Genomic DNA, 23,327 nt, shown 5'->3' on the forward strand with positions numbered 1-23,327 from the left:
ATTCTTCAGACAGCAGCTGGAGTCATCCTTTCAAAATATTTAACTCTTTTGCTCAAAACCTTTTACTGGCTTATGACCAAATCTAAATTCCTTCACATCACCCCACCACCCCTCTGACACCCTCTTTTGCACCCTCTCCCCATCTCACTCCTTCCCTCCATACCTGCCACCGAAGACTCTAGCTGCTCCTGGACCCTGAGCACACTCCTGCCTCCGCGTCTCTTCCCTTGTGATCCTTCTTTCTGGAACACTCCTACTTCATCTAGTCACATGACTCTCTTTTGTTTTAGGTCTCTGCCTGAATGCCACCCTTTCTGAGGTCTTCCTTGACCACTGAATCTAAAACAGCATCTGTCAATCTACCCTGCCTTGAGTCTTTTTAGTTCTTCTTGGCTCTAATCACATCCATGTCTAAATGTAGGCAGGTGTTCTTTTTCTTTTCTTTTCTTTTCTTTTCTTTTCTTTTTTTAAACTTTATTGGGGAACAGTGTGTTTTTCCTAGGACCCATTAGCTCCAAGTCAAGTCGTTGTCTTCAATCTAGTTTTGGAGGGTGCAGCTCAATGCCCATGTGGGAATCAAACCGGCAACCTTTGTGTTACAAGCACCGTGCTCTAACCAACTGATCCAAACAGCCGCCCTTCTTTTTCTTTACTGAGCAGTGCCTGGCCCATTATAGGTGCTCAATAAATAGTCGTTAAATGAGTAAGTGAATAAATGTGTGGTTAACCAGGCTGAAGGTGAAGATGCTTATTCAAAGTCATGTAGGGCATTAATGTATAAGCTGATAGGATGGAGGCCACGATCTGCTGATAGTGCTTCAGATGGAGCCTGTGTTTGCTCAGAGGCTACATTTGTGACACAACTGCTCAAGGAAGGCTCAAGCACTCCAAGATACTAACCGTGGGCACAGAGGATCCCCCAAGGAAATCCATTTTCAGAACCCACTTGTCAGCTCATCCCTGGCTCCGGTCACACCAGAATCCAGCTGGAACAGAGCTATATGAACACCCCAGAGAACAGACACCTGGCTCTGCTTGCACAAAGCAGCCCCTGCTTTTGATTTGCCTGTCTTGACCCAGACCATCAGCAGGTGACAAAGTAGGCTCAGAAAGACTGATGGATTCTCAACTCCCCTGGAGAAACAAAGAAGACACAGTGGGCTCTCAGAGCCGAGCAGGCTAGGCACAGCCGTTGCCAGCACCTCATAAATATTCTCTAAGTGCTCACATGTAAGCTGGACTGGTGGGCAGGAGGAAGCAAGGATTTTCAGAAAAATGTCTTTGCTGAGGCTGGAACCATGTCAGATCCCATTATTTGATTACGCAAAAAAGAAATAACNACACCTGGCTCTGCTTGCACAAAGCAGCCCCTGCTTTTGATTTGCCTGTCTTGACCCAGACCATCAGCAGGTGACAAAGTAGGCTCAGAAAGACTGATGGATTCTCAACTCCCCTGGAGAAACAAAGAAGACACAGTGGGCTCTCAGAGCCGAGCAGGCTAGGCACAGCCGTTGCCAGCACCTCATAAATATTCTCTAAGTGCTCACATGTAAGCTGGACTGGTGGGCAGGAGGAAGCAAGGATTTTCAGAAAAATGTCTTTGCTGAGGCTGGAACCATGTCAGATCCCATTATTTGATTACGCAAAAAAGAAATAACATGATCAAATAGATGCCGCTATTGAAATCTCTCATCCTCAACATTGTGCCTCTCCTATCCCCTGAGTATTATTGATAATGGCTCTTTTAATGCAAAAGATTAGTCCTCACTTCAGATGCAAAACCCAAAGCAGAGACTACAGTTTGGGATCTCTCGGCTCATGGACTAGACTTGTGCTCTCTCATCCGGTGGCCAGAGGCCACTCGTTGCTTTTGAGCATCTGAAGTGTGGCCTATTCAAAACTGACATGTGCTCTACTGGTAAAATACACATCAGATTTAGAAGATGTAGTGTGGGGAAAAAAAGTAAAATAGCTCATTAGTTATTTTATGTTGATTATGTTGAAATAACCTTTTGGCTGTAATGAGTTAATATAGTTTAATATATTATTAAAATTTATTTCACCTATTTTTTAAATTTTTAACGATGTGGCTCTAGAAAGTTTAAAACTATATACGTGGCTTGCATTCTACTTCACGTGGACAGCGCTGGGCTAGAGCATTTAGGACTGTCCTGTGATTCAGAGTGAATTTTCTTCGTGTGCGTCGTTAACTTGGGTTTTCAGGCTTGCTACAGCCCCATAAATATTTCTGTCTCTGGAGGAGGGATTCTGTGGACCTAGAGCTACGATGCTCTTCTCACTTTTTACCCCAGTACTTAGTCATTTGGACCATGGTCACAGGGTCCGGTGGAGAGACTGAGGTCTGAGGAGCTCAGAGAAAGTGTAGCTTGCTCACATTGTGTAAGGTTTGCTCTCTTTCTCCATTTCTCCCTGTTGTGGTTGAGTCTGGTAGGATGAGTTGTTCTTGAAACAGCCAGGCCCATAGGTTCTGTGTTGGGTGTAGACTTCAGCAACTTGATCCAAGCTGTGGTCTGCAAATAACTCAGCTGCATCCTGTCTCAACCACGAAGATTGGGGAAAAACATCTGTGAAGGAAAGAGTATCAGTTTATGGAGGGGAAATGCAAGGATGTGCTTGCCTTGTGTGCCTGGTGTGCAGGACCTAAGTTCAGTGTTTGTGGGCCCCAAACTCCCTGGACTGGCCAGCAGGACTGGGGTGCCTTAGGAGACACCTAGAGACTTCACATTCCATGCAGGAAGGGCAACCTCACATACCCTGTAACTCCTGCCTCCCTGACTGCAAAGCATCTTCCTAAGGGGCATCCTAAGGTTCTGAACCTTACAGTATGAAGCATGTCACATGTAACCTGGGTGGGAAGCCGTACACGGGATTCTGCAGAAGCTATGAGCATCTGCTCTGTTTGGAGGTGAAAATAGCTATTGGGTCAGGCTGATGGCTTTATTATGGGTGATTTCTTTTCTTGAAATTTGCTTTTAACTTATTATATCTCTTTTTCAAAAACAAACAAACAAAAACTCGTATGTATACATCTATGCATGGATCCTAAGACATTTCTAAAGACAACACAGATTTGCTTAATTTTTATACAATGTACACATTATGTGGGAGACACACAGGACAGGCCCTAATGTAACCATGTGGCTTGGGCAGCCTTGCGAGCTCCCATGAGCTGTGTGAGTACTGGGCATCCGCTGACGGTGAGCCTGGGCTGCAGCCCTTTGGATCTGGGTTACATCCCCTTAATTGAATGGGAATGTAGAGAACACATTTGGATAGTCTAAAGGGGTCCTCTTTGGGAGCAGTCTTTGAAACCTCCTTTTTATTCAAATACCCAAGATGTCTCACTTTGTTTTAAATTGCTCAACAGTTCGCAAGGCACTTTTGGAAATCAGTAGCAGTCTTTGTAAAGCGACATTCACTACACACACAAAAATAGAACCAGAGGAGTAGAAAACTTATGTCCAGTGTAAACATAAGGGACCAGGCCACAGGGTTCACGTCACTTTTGCTGTGACTTCCCCTACTGTGGCTTTCTGAGTCATGGCTGAGAGGAGTTACCCTCCTGAAGCCACTACCTCCTCCCTGCTCTATTGTGGCAGCCTCAGACCCTCTCTCTTGTCACCTGTCCCAGTGCTATCAGCTGCCTGTGGGCCCCAACCCCATGTGAGCTGTAAATGCAGGTCTCAATACAAATTAGCAGCAGTGTAGACAAGCTGAATGGCCAAACCTCTTCCCCTCCATCTGTGCTCCCCCTCCCTTCCCTCTTGTTTTTATCTGGCCTCTTCACAGGCGCCAGCTGCCTCATTAAAGAGCAGCAGCCTTTATGCTGTGCTTCACCTGGACCCCCCCCCCCTTAGCAGTAGCTGTTGAACCCAATGGTCGCACGTGATGTGGGTGCTGTCTGGAGGAAGCAAAGTGGCTGAGAGCTTGGGGATGGAGGGGAGTATGGCAGGCCAGCGGTAAAGGTATGGCTTCCCTCTCTTCTCTTCCTGAGCTGTCAGAGCAGGGCTGGCCTGGGCAAGTAAGGTGGTCCAGGGTGGGGCCAGGTGTCTCCCAAAGCGCGCCCCTCTGCAGATTCCAGCTGAGGGGTCCGGGACTGAGAACAGGGCCTTAATCCAAAGAAGCTCCCGAGCCGATCACCTTGCCCAGCTGGGGAGCAGATGCATACACAGGGGCTGGAGGAAGGGAAGAGGAGGAAACAGAAATATGAGAGCTTCTATGGGATAGGAAATGAGCATGTTCCAACCATGGTCTAACTCCCCAGCAAGAGAACCCCGGGCTTGACCATGGTTCTGACATCGTCCTCCTGCCTCCTTGGTACCCACCTCCCCAGCAGGTGCCTAGCTCAGCGTGGTGCTCACAGCTCCCCTTCTTACCAGGTTGACATACCAGGCAGCTTTTACCAAATGTTTCCTTTTTTCAAATCTGTTTTTCTCTACTCCAAGCACCAGGGACTGGCCCTGCCACAGGTTCCTAAAGGCTTACTTCATTTCAGGGATCTCTTAGGTTCTGACTTCACACCTCTGCATGGCATGGGGTCAGTTTGGGGCTCAGAAATCCCCAGAGGCCTGGCTGATGTGGGAAAGAATTTGGTGAAACTTGTCTCCCTGATGTTTCTAAAAGGGAGTGCAGCCTGTGGAGGAGCACCTCCTCCGCCATCACGCCTGCCCCTGGACAGACAGTGCTCTCCTGGCTGCAAGTTCCCTCGCCCCTGCCCACGGCCCTTGAGCTCCAGCTTCTTCCAGAGGACTGTGTGCTCTGGCAGCCCCACCCTCTGCCATGGAGTTCCCAGCCAATGAAAACGTTGCTGTCTTGGTTGGAGGCCAGCTTAATCCTCCAAACTTCTGCAGTACTTGGGTTGTTTCACAATGGACAAGTATGCTGAGAAAGTCTGCCAGACCATGGTGGCTGTGTGTATGTGTGTGTGTGTGCGCGTGTGCATACACGCACATACATACACATGTATGTGTGCAGGCATGTGCATGTGTGCGTGCACATGCATGCATGTGTGTGCAAGCATGTGTGTACATGTGTGTGCTTGCATGTGTGTGCATGTGTTGGATGTGCATGTGTATGTGTGTGCCTGTATGTGCATGCACACATGCATGCATGTGTATATGTATGTGTGTGCATACGCATGCTTGTGGTTCTCCACGAGGAGGGGGCACAGTGAGCTCGACCAGAGCTCAGCTCAGACCCAGGACCAGGGTCTTTCAGGGACAGCTTCATCTCAGGCCAAGTCCTTCAACAGCAGAAGCCAAAGGCCAAACCCTGGTGAAAAGCCCTGATGAGCTACTGCCTCCCTCACACTGCCATGGGGACATTAAACCTTCAACAATCTGGGGCTCTGACGGCTGGTTCTTGGTTCTCTGCCTGGAAAAACAGTAGGCGAATAGTAAAACCTTAAATTCTAACATGTGTAAGTTATACATCTTATTTTCATTTCCAGCCCATGTTCCCCTCTGCAAGACATCAGGAAAAAATTACCGTCTGCCTTCTAATATCTCAGTGGAGCATTTATCTCCTAGCTATGATAAGTGATCTTCAATACTTTTTTCCTTTCAGATTAAGAAACAAATTCATTTAATTTTCTTTATTGAATGTGTTCAGGCCTCCCCCACTCTGCCGAGTCCCCACCCTCTGAGGCTGTTACTCCCTTCTTCTGTGTTAGTGGTTTCTCTCTCTGCCTATGGAGCTGCTGCCACTATGTTGCAGGATGGGCAGGACCCTATCTGGCATGCCCCTGACCCTTAAGGCCGCATGATGGTCCGTCCCTGCCCACAGCAGAGTGAGGGAGGGCAGTGGCCAGGCCTTTGGGAAGCCTGGAGAGGTTCTGTGGCCCAGAGCTGGACGGCTATAATCTGAACCTTATCTGAGCTCCTTGGTCTGAAGGCCAGGTTTGGAACTCTTGGAAGAACTGGCTATCTCCCAGGTGGCCAGAACTGAAGCTTCCTGCTCCATAGAACAATGGCTGCGGCCTCTCCTTGGCCTTCTGACTGTCTCCTTTGGTCCTGCCACTGCCGAGTGGCTGAGTAGAAGCTGGGGCAGGGCAGGATGGCACTTCCTCTGGGCATGCAGAGAGGGGTCCATGACGCTCGGTGGGGGTATGTGGAGTGTCCTGCCAGCCTGCTCCAGGTACCAGGTGGCCACAAGTTGGGTGTCAGCTTAGATCTCTAGGTGGCTGCTCATTGCTGAGCTGAAGCCAGGGAGAGCCTCTGTGCACCCAGGTTGCAAAACTCCTGGTGCTGATTGGGTTATGTCCTTTGAGGGCAGGCTGGGTGATTCACTGCATCCTTTGTGCACATCTATATGCTTCCCATGTGAGCTGGGGAGCTAGGGCTGCAACATGCCACTAGGACCACCGCCTCTCTGTCAGGTTCAATTTCTTGGATTCTATTCCCCCTTCATGCCGTGACCAGCTCTTCTGCATGTGTGTTTTGATAGGGAAGCTTAACGCCAAAGGCCCGAGTCCCGCTTCTGCCTTTACCAGCTGTGTGACCCTGGGCCAGTCACTTCACCTCTCGGTTTCCTTAACCATAGAAAGGAGCTATTAACCCTTATTGTGCCTATCTTGGAGGGTTACTGGGAAGTTCCAGTAGAACAGTATGAGAAAAATGCATTGAAATTATATACATGCAATAAAAATAATTCACTCAGGAAACATCTATCGCTCACCTCCTATATAAGGCTCTATATAAGACATCAAGGTTAAAAAAAAAAAAAAGTAATGTCACCACCTCAGGAAAACCTCTATCCCGCAAGGGGATAGGGCACCTGCCAAGCTAAGAGTCACACAGAGTGACAGTCCTAGAACCGAGGCAGAAACACAATGGGGAGCAAAGACTGGTGCAAGGGCTGCCAGAGTGTGGGCTGCCTGGCAACAAGGTGAAAAGTGTCAGCTGCAGGCAGGTGGGAGCTGTGATCTCGTACTGAGAAGACCAGACTCTAATCTGAGGGTAGTAGGAGCTGCCAAAAGCTTTTAAGTACCGTAATTATAGGATCGGGCTGGGATTTGAAGAAAACTCTGGTGGCAGCCTGGAGGCTAGAAATAAGGTGGCATCAGCAGTATCCTTGTCATCCTTCTTGCGCCAGGTGGGGCCGGGAAATCGGCTTCCCAGTTGTCTGAGCGATTGGCTGGGGGGAGTTCCCGCTCTGTGTGGATGGCAGTGGCAGTGATGGCTTCCTCCCGGCTTTGTCTCCTCTCACTCTAGAGAGTCTCCAGTGGATTGCAGTGTCAGCAAATGCAGCAAGCTGGTTGGTGGAGGTGAGTCCAATGCCATGAACTACAACAGCTACATGGACGAGAAGAACGGCCCCCCTCCTCCCAACATGACCACCAACGAGAGGAGAGTCATCGTCCCCGCAGGTACTTTGGGAACCAGGCTGCTGGCTTGCATCCACATCCTTTACTCTTTTGGGTTAAAGGGTAGGCCTGTCCTGGTGGCATCTAAACCTTTACCTGGTACCCTGTTCTCTGCGGAAATACTAACTCAGGAAAGCAGCACTTCTCACCCGCTCCCCTAGCTGCCCTCCAACGCAGTATCTCAATGTCACCAGAACCCTCAAGCGCAGATTCCAGAAGCCCCACCCTCAAACACGTCACATCACAGACTCTACTCGTATGTCAGTGCCTGGTCCCATAGGATGTGGCCTGTAAAGAAAGCAGAGGCAAGGCCGTTTGAAACGAACAGGAGTCCCAGGAACCCTCAGACGTGTCCACCCTTGCCTTTAAGGAGTAACGTGGCTAGAGAGATCTGTCATGCCCATCAGGCATGTGCTTCCTGGCATCTGCAGGGTTCCACCTTTCCAAAATTATAGCCAGCTCTTTCAGCTTCAAAATAGAAATAACTATATTTAACAAATAGAGCGCCTTAACATGTGTGCAGCAAGTTATGTCATTATGTAAAAATAGCCTATTTTTTCCTAGGTATTGGTACTGTTGGTTACAGAAAATAAAATCATTGTTCAAGCCTTCAGTGTATTGGCTGGACGCTCTGCCTCGGCTAGACTAGCAAGCTCAGCCGCCTGATCCAAAAGGGAGTTTGAAAACTGCAAAGTGTAGAGTTGGTGCCAGGGAGCAGGAACTAGAACGTCCAAATCTTAAGCAAAGTGAATTATAGGGCAGGGATTATAATTCATCTTACTAAAATAACTTTACCAAAAAGGCAAAGCCCCTTCCATTTGGAAAAGTGTAAACACAGTTGCAAATGAGGACAAAGATTAGACATCTCTTTAGGTAATCCAAAGGCATTTGCTTCTTTGGTCTAGAAGGCATGGTTTTGTGTGGGCTTCTCCTCCCTGGCCCTTTGCATTTATTTTCCATGGGAAGCTGTCTCTCGTCATCTCTTGGGACTCCAGCCACACCCTTGTGTTTTGGAACAAATTCAAGGTGGGCAGGGGCAGGAGGTATGAGGATGGGTGAAGCAGGAGAGGCGGGGGCTACTGGGAATGTTTCTGCACCCTGTAGGACTGGAAAACTGTTCAGAAGGCACTTTTAGTTTCCTTCTTCCACAAGCATGTGATTTCACAAAGGAAAGGGAAGAATAGCTTCCCTTTATTAAGCACTTTCCAGGTGCCAGGCATCCTATCAATTGCTTTATCCACATTACATGACCTATATCATTTAATGCTTGATCTCCTCCAGGACCTCAGCTAGGAATTTTTAGCTCAGGTGAATCTGTGAGGTCCAGGAGAACTGTGTCTTTTCCCTTCTCATCAAAAGAAGGCAGACCATGAAACTGTACGAAAGTGGACGTGGTGGGGACTTCTCCATACTCCCCAAAGCCAAGCCAAGCCTCACCAGGCCTTTGCTCATTTGGTGTCAGATCCCCCCGCCTAGCCAAACAGCAGCCAGCATGGGAAGGGGATATTCAGGACTGAAGGGTTAGGGGACCAGAGATTGTCGCTGAACCAAATGTTGACACCATGTCATTTCTGTAGTCACTTTGGCGGGAAGATAGGAAAAGGGGACAAAGATGACCAGAGTGCTTGGTTGGCCCTTCAACTCTGAATTGGTATTGTGATACTTTCAAAAAGAATATATCAAAATATCAGTTTTCAGTGGGCCAAGGTAACTGTAGCAGTAATAATGACAACAGCATACATTTATATCAAAGGATTTTTTAAAGCACTTTGTGTAATGAATTCATTAGCTATGGATGTACTTCATTATTTTACCTCTGGCTCGATCTTTAAGCATTATCCTCAGTTTGGCTTCCTCCAGGTGAGCCTCCTAGACACGAGGAAAAGTCTCATTTGAGTCAGTCCACTGATCAAGGCAATAAAACATAGGCAGAGGAACCGATTGAATTTATGGTGGGATTTTAAGACAAGTATAGATGAGGGCCCTAGTTAATCACCAGACCCAAGTTCAGATGGGAAGAAACTGGGGCTAAATCATCCAGTACATTTGGAAGAGTTTAGCATGATCCAAAGTGGAAGATTTATAATTCATTGTGCTATAAAGGGAGAGAAATAATATTGTGATAGAGCTCAAAGCAAGGGAGGAAATAATAAAATTAATTAAATATGGGGTATAAAATCCAATCTGAGACCATGGATACTAAAAGTGAGGAATTAGGAGAAGCAAAGGAGATCAGATGAAATAATATGCTATGAAATCCAATCCCCCAGCCCACACCATTTTTCCTTAGAGTTCTGAAATGGTACAAACCTATTTCCAGTTACCAATGGCCCATACCTAATTGTTTCCGACTTGTACATTGACGCTCTAAGAGGAGCTCTGTTTTTTGGTTAGTATCAGAGTAACTCGCAGGTGAGTTCAGGCAGGATGATGAGAAGGCAAGAGAGCAGGTTTTGGGTCAGGGGACGTACCCCATCAACTAAGTGAGGTCCTGGGAAGACTTGGATTGGAACCCTAGTTCAGAATGGGACTTAAGGTTGAGCTAAGTACTTACCTTTCAAGACTCCACTTTCCACCTGTAAAATGAAAATAAAAACCATTTTGCAAGATTTTTTTGATATGTGAAAAACAAGACACGTGGAGCAGCTGGCACATAGTAGGTGCCCCAAATCTGGACTATTACTAGTTGCCAGGTACTGGGCTGTGATATGACAGCCAGCAGCCCCTAACCCTTCAGTCCGCCAGATTCTCCTCTTCTCATCCTCCTCTTTCGCCAACCCCTTTGCCTTCAGCACAAATACAGCAACCACTCCATGAATGGGCCACTGCCGGGCACTTTACAAAGTAGACACAGCGCCTGCCACCCTGATTCTCACATAGAAAAACCAAGGAGAAATGGAGAACCCATACCAGACAAGGGCTGCCAGCAGAAGCTCTGAGTGAAAGAGCAGGGGAATCGCCTCTGGCAGCCCAGCTACAGGGCGTGATGGAGACAACAGAACCTTGCTCCTTTCCCCTCAGCCACTCCTAATGATTGAAACCTGGTTCCTGTTTTTGCTGAGAGCCTTCACAGACTTGGCAGGAGAGGGTGAAGTGGTTGAGAGGTAGCGCAGATATTTCTACCAAATAAATATGCTAATAAAGCAGGCCCAGTAGAAGCTGGGGCTGACAGCTGACATACAATGTCCAATCGTCTCTCCTCCTCCAGGAAGCCTTCCCTGACTCTCCAAATTTACACTATTCTTCTCCACTTATGATTGCTTCAACTACCATCACAAAATCTGTTGCCTAATTATGTGCTTTCCCACCTGAATGACTGATGTGGCTAGGTCTTTTATGAGGCCAAGAGCCATGTTGTTTTCATCTGTGAGGAGCACATTTAAAGTGTTTACTGGATTCACTAACAATTGGTTGTGAAAAAAGGAAAGAGATGGCCTCCAGAACATGATAAATGATAAGACAGAAAGGTTCTATCTACTGTGGAACATGCCGGACTCCTCACCAGCACTCCTAGTACACACATTCTTTCTCATACACATACCTGGGTGAGAAGGCGTTGTGAGGGTCCTAAGAGAATGTGGCCTCAGGCCTTGCATTTTTTATTCCCTCAAGGGCTGAAGGTTTTCTCTCTGACACCATTTCTCATCTTTGGGGATTTAAATATCCTAAAAACGTTTGGAGAATGATCTGGTAGAAATTTCAACACAGCTGTCTCCAAAAGGAGAAAACCCAGCCTGGATTCATGTGAAGGACTTAACACCACTGGGTTTTCCATCTGCACAGATGGACTTGCAGGGAAAGTGTGTACAGATGTATACAGCTCTCTTTCCATCCGAGCGGTTCATATTCTTCCGTGAAATCATCAGCGCTCTCAAGATACAGATGGTTTCCCTTTCCAGAGACTTTGGTCCCTGGGTCTGTGGAACTGTGTTTATTTTCATTTTGATGCCACCATTTCTCAGGCAAAGGCTTCAGTTGCCTTCTGAAAGCTTTGAAGAAGAGTGTTCTGTCAGGCACATAGCGAGGCAGCTAAGAGCCTCCCCAGAGTGCTAAATGGTTCAGGCAGTGCCAGATGCTGTGGAGCCAGATGTGGGTGCTGGGAGGACCATCTGGGAGGGAACCCACTTTCCCAATGAGGTTCCGGGGAGAGGGAGAGAGGAGGAGAGAGACACAAAGGGAGAGGGAAGAAGGGAGGGAAGAAGACAGAGAGAGGCTCTCCAGCCTCATGAAGCGGAGGGAGCCTCACCTGCAGCCCTTGCTAACAGGTCTTTTCCCCTGCAGACCCCACGCTGTGGACGCAGGAGCACGTGCGGCAGTGGCTGGAGTGGGCGATAAAGGAGTATGGCTTGATGGAGATCGACACAGCCTTCTTCCAGAACATGGATGGCAAGGAACTGTGCAAAATGAACAAGGAGGACTTCCTCCGAGCCACCTCCCTCTACAACACAGAAGTGCTGTTATCACACCTCAGTTACCTCAGGGAAAGTAAGTGCCCTGTCTGTTTCTGGGCAGTGAAACCCCACCCCTCACACACACACACACACACACACACACACACACACACACACACACACACCCCTGGAGGATATAGCCCAAGTCCCCAGGGCTGGGAGAGAGCTCTGCAAGACTTGCTCCCAACCAAGATTTCCCATGGAGCCAATCCGGGAAAAGAAATTGGGTCCCCTGCCATCAGTTTATACTGGGCATATGCTGCAGGAGCCGCAAGTTTGGGCTTGTAAGGATACCAAGGTCATATGGGCTCCTACAGACACTGCAAGGGGAATGACTCAGTCCCGTAGTGTCAAGGGAAGTAAAATGAGGAATGGAGAAATAATAGGGAGCTGTGGTCTAGAAGGGTCTGCCAGAGGCTGGTCACACACTTCCCATGAGGACCCTTTCCCAGAAACTGCTTAGCCCTGTAATTATAAATAGATGGGTGCCCGGGCTGGAATTTTCCTGAGCAATGATTGAGAGCTTCTTCAGTAAATCTAGATTCATGGATTTCATATTGAAGGCTTTGAAAATGTACACATTGACTTACTCGTATTCTTGGTGTCGCTCTGGTACCACCCACCCCACCTGTTCAGCTGCTACTGACACACCTTTCGTAGCGAAACAGGGAGAGTAGCAGGTGCTACGGGTCTCTTAGGATCTGTTGGAAGCTTTCTCCTGGCACAGTAAGAAGGAAAAGACCTTCAGAAAAGGAGCGTTTATGAAAAGAACGTGCAGTTGTCTGAAGGATTTCTCCAGTGTGAGTGTTCTCTAGCACCAAGCAACCAACAATTTTATTTGCTATAAAGCATACACAGAGGTAGGAACAGAATTCTTTTAGGCCCACTAATAACCTCGGCCTTAACTCTTCACCAGAAATCCAAGCCAGGTGATATATCAATGACCCCAAGTATTGAAGGATTATTCTGTGGCCAGAAAAGATGAATCTAAGATCTGGGAGTTGAAGCGACAGGAAAACAGATGTGGACTCATCCCACGAGAGCGCTTTCTAATAGTCAGCCATGTCCAAAGATAGACACGGTCTCAGGATGTAGTGTTTGCTGTCAGCGGCCAAGGCTGTTGGGAATCTTGAAGAAGTTAAGCTTCAGAGAGAAGGAGTTGGATGATTTTGAAGCCCCTTGGAAGCTAAGATCCTTGGGCAACGCAATGGGCCGCTTTTCCTGGTCTCCTAGGCTCTGGGTTAGTTAGTTCTTTATTTGCCCTCCGTTATTCAGGGGGTCTTCAAACTTGCTATTCGTGTAATCATCTGTGTGGGGTAAGGACACAGACACACTGGCTTTAAAAATGAAAAATTTTAAAAACGCCTTCAGAAGTTTCCACCGGTGCCTCTGGGCTCTTTGGTCACCTCTCCGAGGCGTCTGGTAACCAGTGGGAGAGTGTGGATGATGCAGTATATGTTAACACCAGAGCAATTACCTCATGTCTGAGTCTTGTTGCAACATGAGGTCAGCCCAAGAAACAACCATTTCAAAAGAGGGGGCAATTTTCCACCCAGTGTTTCTGAGCTTTGGAGAATTCGCATTTTCTGACAATCTGTATTTCTCAGCCTTTATGTGCTTATAGAATTTTCCTTTTTAAATAGAATCTTTGAATGGAGTTTTGCAATGATACTAGCCAGGCAGGGCAGGGGTGGAAGTGGGCACGAGCAGGAGGGACCAGCAAAGCAAAAACACTGACCACATCTGCCTTTCTGCTCCGCCTGGCATCATATAGCAGGAGGTCCAGGCGTCACTGGCTCCTTTCCTTCCTTTGTGGGACAAGTGATGGATAGCTGCAGCATGGTGAGCATGCTCAGAACACATAAAGGGTCTCATAATTTGGGGCTCCATGGCCACTTGTTGGAGAAATGTTCAAGCACATCCTGACTTGATGTGGGGAAAGCCCATTCATGCCATGTGATCCCCAGGCCCTGCTTTCTGGCGGGTCATAAACAACCCAAGTCCCCACTAGGATTTCTTATCACAGAAGAACCCAAGCCACAGACCCTGCAGTAGGACCAACCAACACCTGCTCAAAGGGCCCAGGAGTTTCATAAGGTGGTCGCTGGAAACCGTTAAGGAGGATCTCTGTTGGAGGAGAGCAGATATTAAGGTGAAAGGAGTCAGCGGGTGGTGAAGAAGTGGAGGCCAGAGAGTGTGGTATTGTGGAGGAATAGGTAGCAGGACAAGGAAAAGTATGAGTAGCTTCCTTTGTCCTTCTTTCTTTTTAAGAATATTTGTAGATCTTAAGGAAGATGCCCCAATGACTGTTTTTAAAATGTGGTTTCCTGAAAGGAGATTATTAGTGGAGCAAATTTCCAGAGTTGAAAGGAGATGGAACAAAGCACATACATGATACAATGTTGAAACAGCTAAATAGAAAGTGGTCTGTGCATTGATATACAAACCACATCTGCCTGCAAAAGCAAAAATTAAAATGCTTGTATTAAGGTTCAAAAACACTTGCCCCAGCATAGTATTGTAATGGTCTAGAGGCCTTTTGAGGAACCTAGACTGGAAATGATCCTGGAAAACAGTTTGGATTCATGCGTCTTTCTAATTGGTGTCTACATTCAGGTTTCAGCCTCTGGGACCCTGTGGCGTTGGGTGGTGGCTGGCCTGCTAAACGACTGCAGGAGGTCATGTGCCTCGTGGCCGTCTGCTGCCTCTTTTGCTGGGAACTCCCTAGTGTCGACCAGAGTGTCTTCAAACCCTTTATTGTTTTTCCAGACCGACTTCCAGCGGATGGTTTGTGCTCAGGCAGGGAGGCCAGTGCGTTGGGGAAAGAGGTCAGGGTAGCTGAGCTGAGGCAGCGGGAAGGGGCGCTAATGCCTTGTGCTTTATCACCTGTCCTTTTGTTGAGGAGGGGTATGGGGTTCAAACATTTCCACTTCAGCAAGAAATAGAAGGAAAACAGCTGAGCTCCTCCACACAGATGGAGGAAGTACTATGGGGCTAAGGAAAGTCAACAGAGGAGAGCTGGAGACCTGAGAACTTAGCTCCAGATGCATTGTGCTTCTCCAGTGTCTGATCTTTCTGGACTTGAGCAGGAAAAAAAAGGAACCTCGTAGGAAAAGAAGCTCTGGCATCACATTTACACTTTCACGAAAGGTGCATGAGTACTTATTCTGGTTGTCTGGGAGGGAAGCTATGCTTTAAATACCAAATTTTAAATTAAAAAGTGTGTTTTTCCAGAGCAGAGAAGAAATAGCAATGCCCCGAGCCCCTCTATACCCTGTCCGATGGCCTGGCATGTTAGCATTTCTTTAGTCTCCCTGGAGGTGCTTGTTTTTCAGACCTTGGCTTTTCAGCTGCAATTCCCGACCGAGTGGCTGGACCCTATACTGTCCCGCCGTGACATTGCCCAAACTTGAAATGTGAACAGGACGGTGAGGGCTGGGCCTGGGGAGGAGGCACACACAGCACTCAGGATGATTCTGGAGTCTCCTAGGAACACCAGGGCTCAGGTGTGCATCTCCCCAGGTGTCATTCACTTTACATGGACAGGATGCCCCCTGGTGGACACCACATAGACAACTACTTATGACCCCCATTTTAAAGCCAGAGCTACTGAGGCCTGGAGTGCTTCAGAAATGTGTCTCAAGGGCAGACAGCCATTGGAGAGCAGCCTGATATCTAAGACCCAGGCCTCTTCAGTCCGAGGCTGAAACCGGGCTCGCAGCCTCACCTCTAAGGTGAGATGACTGAATAGAGTGCGAGCTAACCTGCACCGCACTTGTCTTCCCTGTGCTACTTTAGAATTTGCCTCACTCCCCTGGGGCTTCCATGGTGAGAGCCAGGCCACTTTGCCCACAACATTTTCTGTTTTTATTTGTACCAAGAGATAAACGCTTTCGGAAAACTTCCCTGTGGTCTCCTGGAATGAGGCAGATTAAGCCAAACCTATCACCGCACTAACCCTGTCCTTCTCTCTTCCCGGCGGCACCCCACACTCTGAACCTGACTGGCAGCCCTGCAGTATCTCTCTGAGGCACACCCCGTTTGGCAGAGGCCATATTTACAGTTCGCGGGCTGCGGGAAGTGAGATTGGGCCGGACCTCAAACGAAGTGAGAGCTGTCCCCAACTGGCAGTTCAGACTCAGGGCCACAGGGGGGAGTTTGGGGTTTCTGGGAGCCCAAAAGGTCCTGGGTGGGGCCCGCCAGAGGCAGCAGGAAAAGAGTGTTTTTTTCATTGTACAAAAAGTTGGGTTCTGCATGTACCACTGGATCTGGCCTGTGAAAAAAATACTCAGAAACTGTGTTTTTAAATAGTGGCGGCACAAGAGCATGAAATATGTTGTGTGACAGGGAGACCACAGAGAAGGTATCTATCTTGATTCCCATTTTTAATTTAAACTTAATGAAAAACACATTTTGCGTCTTGTGGCGTTCCCACCGACGCCTCAGATGGTCGGGCAAAGGTGATGGGTCCGGGTCATTAAGCTGGTGAAGTATTATCCCTTCCAGGCCCGGGCCTGACCAGGACAGGAGAGCAGGCTCCCAGCGGAACAAAGGGCCAGGTTTCCCTGGGCTCAGTAGTCAGCCGGGCCTCACCTCTCTCCTCCCCACCAGAGCCACTGACACAGCACAGAGAAAAGGGAGCCCCAGATTCAATAGGCTGGCTGTCCGGCTGGGGGTGGGGGAGTGATCTCCGCGCGGCAGGAGACAAAGGCTTTGGCACTGGGACGCTGCTGTCTCCCCTGCTCCAGGTGTCTGGGATGAAGAGCAGGTTAGGTGGGGGCGATACAGAGCTGAAGAAAGCCCGATTGTCGGGCTCTGCCCCACACCTGCAGAGCTTCACGCTGCTCATTTCCATCTTCTTTCAGATCCCAAATACTGTCTCCAGGGGCGCATGGGCTCAAGAATGGAGATTTATTTTGTCCTTATGGTTTCACGTTGGGAGGACCATTCCGTTCTCCGCAGCAGCCACTTCATGCTTTTCAGGGCCCCACATACATAGAAATACACATGCGCCTGCAGACATGCACTAATACATAAGAAGCAAATAAACATTTTAATTGAAGTGGAACATACAAAGAAGTGCAAAAATCATAAATGCACAGCTGGAGGAGTTATCACAAAGTGGATCCACTCACTCATATAGGCACCGCCGGGTCGAGGAATAGACTAGAAGCTCCCTTGTGCCCCTTCTCTGTTACCACTGCTTCCTCCCCAAAGGTGACCGCTGTGCTGACTTCCAACACCACAGGTGAATGCTGTCTGTTTCTTAGCTTCAGCTTGGAGGCTGCAGGGTCTGCTGGACCATAATGGGATGCTGGTCTCCCGGGTTTTCTGGCTGTGTGATCCTGGGCAAATTACTTGACTTCTCTGAATGTTGATTTCCTCAGCTGTAAAAGGAAATCCTGTGCTACTGGCTTTACACAACTCGTGTAAGGATTAAGGGAGAGAATAGATGCAAAGCGTCTGGCACGGTGAGCATGCCATGAGCTGCTGGCTCCCTTCCCTCCTCATCTCAGCCCCGTTAACTCTGAAGAGGTGAAATGCAGAAAGTACAGGCGCTCAGGGGCACATTAGTGTCATGCAGAAGAAGCCTCAAAGCAGGAGAAAGCAATCCACAGCCACAGAGCGGGAGGCCAGGCTCCAGGGAGGACCTTCTCACATCAGAACCAGTTTCCTTAAGAAAAGAGCATGCTGTGCCACCCTCGGTAGCCTACGGAACTAAATAAGAATCAGTGAAAAGAAGGGACTCTTGGTCCCTTGGGAGGGTGGTCAGATACCCCTAATCAGCCCCTCCTCGGGGAAGGCAGCCTCTCCTTGTAGGAGTGAAACTTAAACCACCAACAGTCTTCAGGGCAAAATCCTTTTCCTAGGTTACCATGAAATATGTATTTCATGCAAGCTTTGCAGAGGTCAAACGACCCTGGCTTTCTGGGAGTTTCCTGTGGAATTCACGTGTGCCCGAAGAAGACGTTTTACCACGGGGGAAATTTAATAAATGTGGTTTATCTAAGCTTCGTGCTCTCAGCTAAATCTGCACTAATGACTCAGGCAGCGTGCTCCTCCGAGACCATCATTTTTCTTTATTTGCTCCAGCCGTGAGGTTTCAGCCTGAGGGAGAGAACATCAGGGACAGAGAGGCAGACATTCTTGGTCACTCCTGAGACTTTTTTCTATTCCCTTGGAACATTTGGTTCCATTTCTTAACCTCCTTCCAGTCATGGAGGATTATTTCTTATTGCAGCAGAACCCATTCATAACTCTAATTCCAGAGGATAAGACTAATGCTGGGCAAGCTCTGTTATAAAGGGTTTATTGTATGCAATTGTGGTGTCTGTGGGAGAAGTGATATAAAAATAGTGATGATAATAGCTAGCATTTATTGAACACTTATTATGAGCCAAGGTCTTTTGGGGCAATTTATATGTATTATTTTATTCAATCCTCACAATGCCATATTAGGTAAGTGTTATTATTAGCCCACTTTATATATGAGGAGCCTCTGGCTTAGAGAGATTAGATAAATTGATGGAGGCCACAAAGCTAGTAGGTGGTAAGAGGTGGGTCTAATTTTAAATTCTCATTTGTGTAACAACTATATTAAAATGAGGTTGTGCCAGCCTCACTTTGCCCGTAATATTTTTGAGAATGGAATAACCAAACGCATCTGGCTCTTGGATGTTATGTGCATGTGACTGTCTCATTTCTAAAATGGTATCCACATAGCCACACTTTGGCATCTCGCGGGCTCACTACCACCACCAGCCCTCCTCTTTTTTGTCTGGAACTATTTCAGAGTTAGAAGTAATAGTCACCCAAGCCAGAAGTCCTAGGTTCTAGGCAGTTGGATGATTTTTATAAAATTCTCTCCCTCACGGTCTGGCTGGGAAGGGCACACATTTTCTTTGAGGCACAACCAAACGCCTACAGCTGGGTGAGGCAGCAGCTCCACTCCTGCCTCTCTTCCACGACTTGAGACTAAAAATAAGCGTGTCTGACAGCCCATTCCCTGTTCCAAGTCCTGGCACCCAAGTCAGTCCACTCATCCACAGGGAGCAGGGAAAAGGGTTGTTTTGAAAGACTTTTTTAGCCTCACACACCTATGTGAAGCTTATCGTGTCCTTTGTAAAATCAGACCCTAGCCCTGCTTTTGAAAGCACTTCAGAGTTTCCCCAGGTGAATCTCAAGGAGAATCGGAAAAAAAAAAAAGTCTACACTTTACAAAATAAAACTTTTGAATTTGCTTGAAACTAAGGAACACGACTAGTTTTAAGAAAGAAGGGAGACTGTTCTTTTATAGGCAACACACAAAAAAAACCTATCATGTCTTTCAAATGCCTTCACCAGTGCTCCATACAGACTAGGTCCACATTAAAGTTTAATTTTAAAAGATTGTATATCAGCACTCAGGGATGACAGAAAATTCAGTGTGTTATGTATGCTTCATGGTTAGTTGTGTCCTCTTAGACATTAGCAAAAGTTACCATTGGGAGAACTACCACCTTCACCCCCTTCCCAACCCCCAAGGCCCCTCCACCACATGACTATCCAAGCTCCTCACCCACCTGTGAAAGGACCTGCACATAAACCCAGAGGCTATCATAGCAGGAAGGATTGTGCTGTCTTCTCCTCCGGGGCCTGGCAGGCTGCAAGCTGCAGGCCAACTCTGGCCAACTCTGGCCCAGGCACAAAACAAAACAAAAACAAAGAAGAATGTGCGATGGAAACTATATTTAGCCTGCAAAGCCTGAAATAGTTACTATCTAGTCTTTAAGTTTGCCAGTTCAGCCCTTCATTTTTATGATGAAGAAATCAAGGTCTAGACATATAAAGTGGCTTACGGGGTGTTAGTGGAAGAACTGGGACAGGCCCTGGTGTTCTGATTCCCCGTCCTGCATTCCTGCCTTGACAGGGTGTGAACCCCGAGAACTAATGAACTATACGTGGCTGCTGGGGAGAGCTTATGGGTGTCTGACCCACAAACATCCTGTGCTAACTTACTCTGATCCTAACCCCAGGAAGCTAACCCCAAGTAGATTCCATTAACGTTTTCTTTCTCCCAGGGCGTCAGCTGTCCCTCATCCCGGCTCCCTAACTGTTCCCCTCCTACTCCCTTCTCATGACATCTCCGACTCTTGATCTCAGAAGAATGTCTTGGTTATAACCTGCTTTTGCTTTGCCTTTCAGGTTCACTGTTGGCCTATAATACGACCTCTCACACAGACCAATCCCCACGACTGAGTGTCAAAGAAGGTGAGTCTGTTCTCTCGTGTACTTAGAATTGTCTTCAGTACCAGGCATGGCACAGTTCCACACTGTGAAAATGGTCTGAGGAGCTTCAGGTCCATGCACCAACTCTCTTGTTTCACTCGGCTTTTTTCTAACATATGAGACAAGAAGCCACAGCTTATCCTGCTGGTACCACTTGTTGCAAAACTACAACAAGGTTTTAAAATAGCTTGCAATAATATAAAGATATGGCTTAAAGTTGTTATTCTATGAATGAAAATGTGTTGGCCTTAGAATGAAATGGATATTGCTCACTTTCAAAGCTGAAAGTTGGGTCTTCTTGTTGAAGATAATGAGATGAAGATTTCAGGGATTCTTACAATGCCACATTTTAAAGTTTATTTTTTATTTGTTTTTAAATTTGGTTTTATAACAAGTTTTAGCAGTTCCAAAGTGGCGATTTGGGGGGTTGGTCTAGTTGGTTTAGTTTGGTTGAGAGAGAAAGAAAACAATCTTAGCAAACAATTTTTGCCAGTGAGGATTTTAGCAAACATTACAATAGTATTTCTCTTTATTTATGAAACAACATTGCAAAGATTTATTGCTCCAGATACTGTGTTAGATTCTAGGCATTTAAACAAGTAAATAAATAATGCATAGTTTAAGGGAGAAAAGAAAACATGAATAAAAATGTCCACGCAAGGCAAAAGAGAAATTCCTTGGAGGAGGGGACTTTTGTGTGGGGACTTGAAGAATGAACAGGAGTATGGCAGGCATTTTCTCTGCCTTGGCTGTCTCTCCTTTGCTACTTTTTCTTTAATGCACACCTGCCATAATATAGAATGAAGGCAGAAGTTTTCAGTATTGGTTGTATATAGAATAACACAGCATACTATTTCAGAGGAACGTTAGACCATTTGGTTCAAAATCCTCATGGATATGGAAGAAACAGAGACCCAAAGAGCCTGAGTGTCTTGGCCAAGGTCACACCTTTGATCACATAGGGCTTTGTGTTTACCGCTAACAATTTATAATCAGATGATAACCAAAAATTTAGTGGAGAAAATATACAACATGACGAGTCTGGTTGTAAACTTTCATGGTTTTCATTTGCTTCCTTCTCCCCTACCCTACCCGGGCAAGTCCTATTTATGCTATTGTTTTCCTTTCCAAATCAGATGTATTGAATTTTGCTGTGAAAACTGAAGTTGTTTTGATGCATTCTGTAGTCCAAGCCACATTTTACTTAATGACCTATTTAACATCATGTGGCAAATGTCTAGAAGAAAGAAAAGGTACTATAGTGACTAACACACTCGATTGGAGGTCAGGACACTTTGGGCTTACTTTGGGGAAATCATTTTATCCCCTGAACCTTAGTTTCCTGTCAGATGAAAGGGCTGAACTAACTCCGTTTGAGTCAAGCCCAGACTCTCAAGATCTTGGCTTCTAAGGCGATGACCTGGGAGCCACAGGGCGAGGGCTTTGCTTTTATTCAGAGCCACTTTGCTTGATCTATTTCAGTTATGGAACTGCATTTCATTTGCAGACAGGACCCACTTCTTGGAAGGGAGGGAGGGAAGAAGAAATGGAAGGAGGAAGGGAAAAAGGAAGGGAAGAAGGAAGAGAAGGAGGAAGGAAGGAGGTCCTTGAACGTTCCTCCAGTTCCACAGGCTAAGGCCTGATGACAATATCAGTATTAACTAATGAGACCCTGGGGCAGAGCCAGTGAGAGAATTATTGATACCGGGTGTAAAATACAGATTTCAGTTTAGCAGCTAGTTAGTCTGTGTTGAACTGCATGAATAACCAATTCATTATTCCTCCAGGGGCCTTAGCTCTCAGCCCTCTCCTCTACCTGCCATACTGCATTTTCTTCCCTTGGTCCTTTTGTGTCCAGTAAGTGCGTTTGTAAGGCCACGGGGCTTATTCAGGCATTGCAGGAGCAGCTCGCTCTCGCTGGGTAGCAACCCCTCTTCTGCAATGAATTAACTGTAGTATCCAGGCAAACACGCTGCCAGGACCTCATTCAGGTGGTGCCGGGCATTTATCTGCCAACATCGGCCCTGGCCTCTAGAGACGATTAAGGCTGAGCTTTGCAGGTGCATCTTTTGTCCCTAATAACGCTTTCCACTTGAGCTGGCTTGCTGCTCTGTGTAGCCTCCCCTTGTGAGTTAGTCTGAATCTGTCTGAACGGCCATGGGCCACAAAACAAAGTACATTAGCAAGACAAAGCTAACCAAGCCTCTCTCTCCCTCCACTTCACCCTCCTCCCCACCTCACTCTCTTCTGCTTTTCTCTAATCGCTGCCTTTATTTCTTAAAATATTAAATGGAAAAATAAAGCGAACACATCGTGCAACCTTAGCTTTACCTTGTTTAAATAAGACACACACAGAGCCCCCAAACAAACCCAGAGTTCATCTAAAGCACCAGAGGGTGTGTGTGTGTGTTTTACATAGGGCAGGTGCTGGCATCGAGCACAAAGAAGTTGAAGAGATGATTCTATTAATGCTTCTTCAATGCACTTATCAAATTAGAATGCCTTTTGACTTTAACATGGCATAATCACCCTCCCAGCTTGTCTCTTGAAAATGATTGCACTTTCTAAAGGTGATTTGTGCCCAGGAAGTAAGACTGGTTTTTAAAAATTAATTTATAACAGTCTTTAAGCCTCTTTATATGAAATATTCTGTGGTCACAGATTGGACCCAGCTACAACAGTTGCGCTGTCTCTACCTTTAGTTATCAAGGCCAATGCACTGAAATAAAATAGGATGGAAACAATTATTGCCCATTTGCAATAGCAACCACAACTGTCATCTATGTAGGATTCAGTAATGCCTCAGACACATTCACATGCTGTGCCTCTGCTTTTGAGCCTGACAACACCCCCGGGAGGTCGATATGCTTATCTCCATTTTGCAGACAGAGAAAGTGAGGCTCAGCGATATTAAGTGGCTCACTGAAGGGCACATAGTGATTCAACAGCAGAGCAAGGACTCAAACCTAGGTTGCAGGATTCAAAATCCCTTCCTTCAAATGGTTCCCCTGACAAACACAGCCTTACCCTTCTAGCTGGCTTTTCATGAAAACAATATCTAAGAGTAGTTTGTTTGCTCAGAGATTTGATTTATTTATTTTTTTTTAAGATTTTTTTATTGGGGAATTAGGGGATGGGAACAGTGCTGGGGAATTGGGGGAAGGGGAACAGACAAGTTGCTGTCCTTTTGTTCTTCAGTCTAGCTGTGGAGGACGTTGCTTCAC

The 23,327-nt window shown here is 46.9% G+C and overlaps 1 protein-coding gene across 2 annotated transcripts in view; it reads left to right on the top strand.

The window, feature by feature from the left end:
• The window catches only part of FLI1 (Fli-1 proto-oncogene, ETS transcription factor), a 120,489-nt gene that overhangs the window by 70,733 nt on the left and 26,429 nt on the right, over positions 1-23,327 (top strand). For both annotated transcript variants that reach the window (XM_019660179.1, XM_019660180.1), the window contains 3 exons: positions 7,233-7,387; positions 11,666-11,869; positions 20,020-20,085. In XM_019660179.1, the coding sequence (XP_019515724.1) occupies positions 7,233-7,387; positions 11,666-11,869; positions 20,020-20,085 (425 nt within the window). The remainder of the gene's footprint in view (positions 1-7,232; positions 7,388-11,665; positions 11,870-20,019; positions 20,086-23,327) is intronic.

Source organism: Hipposideros armiger, unplaced genomic scaffold (assembly GCF_001890085.2).
Source record: "Hipposideros armiger isolate ML-2016 unplaced genomic scaffold, ASM189008v1 scaffold_313, whole genome shotgun sequence".
Taxonomy (NCBI): domain Eukaryota; kingdom Metazoa; phylum Chordata; class Mammalia; order Chiroptera; family Hipposideridae; genus Hipposideros; species Hipposideros armiger.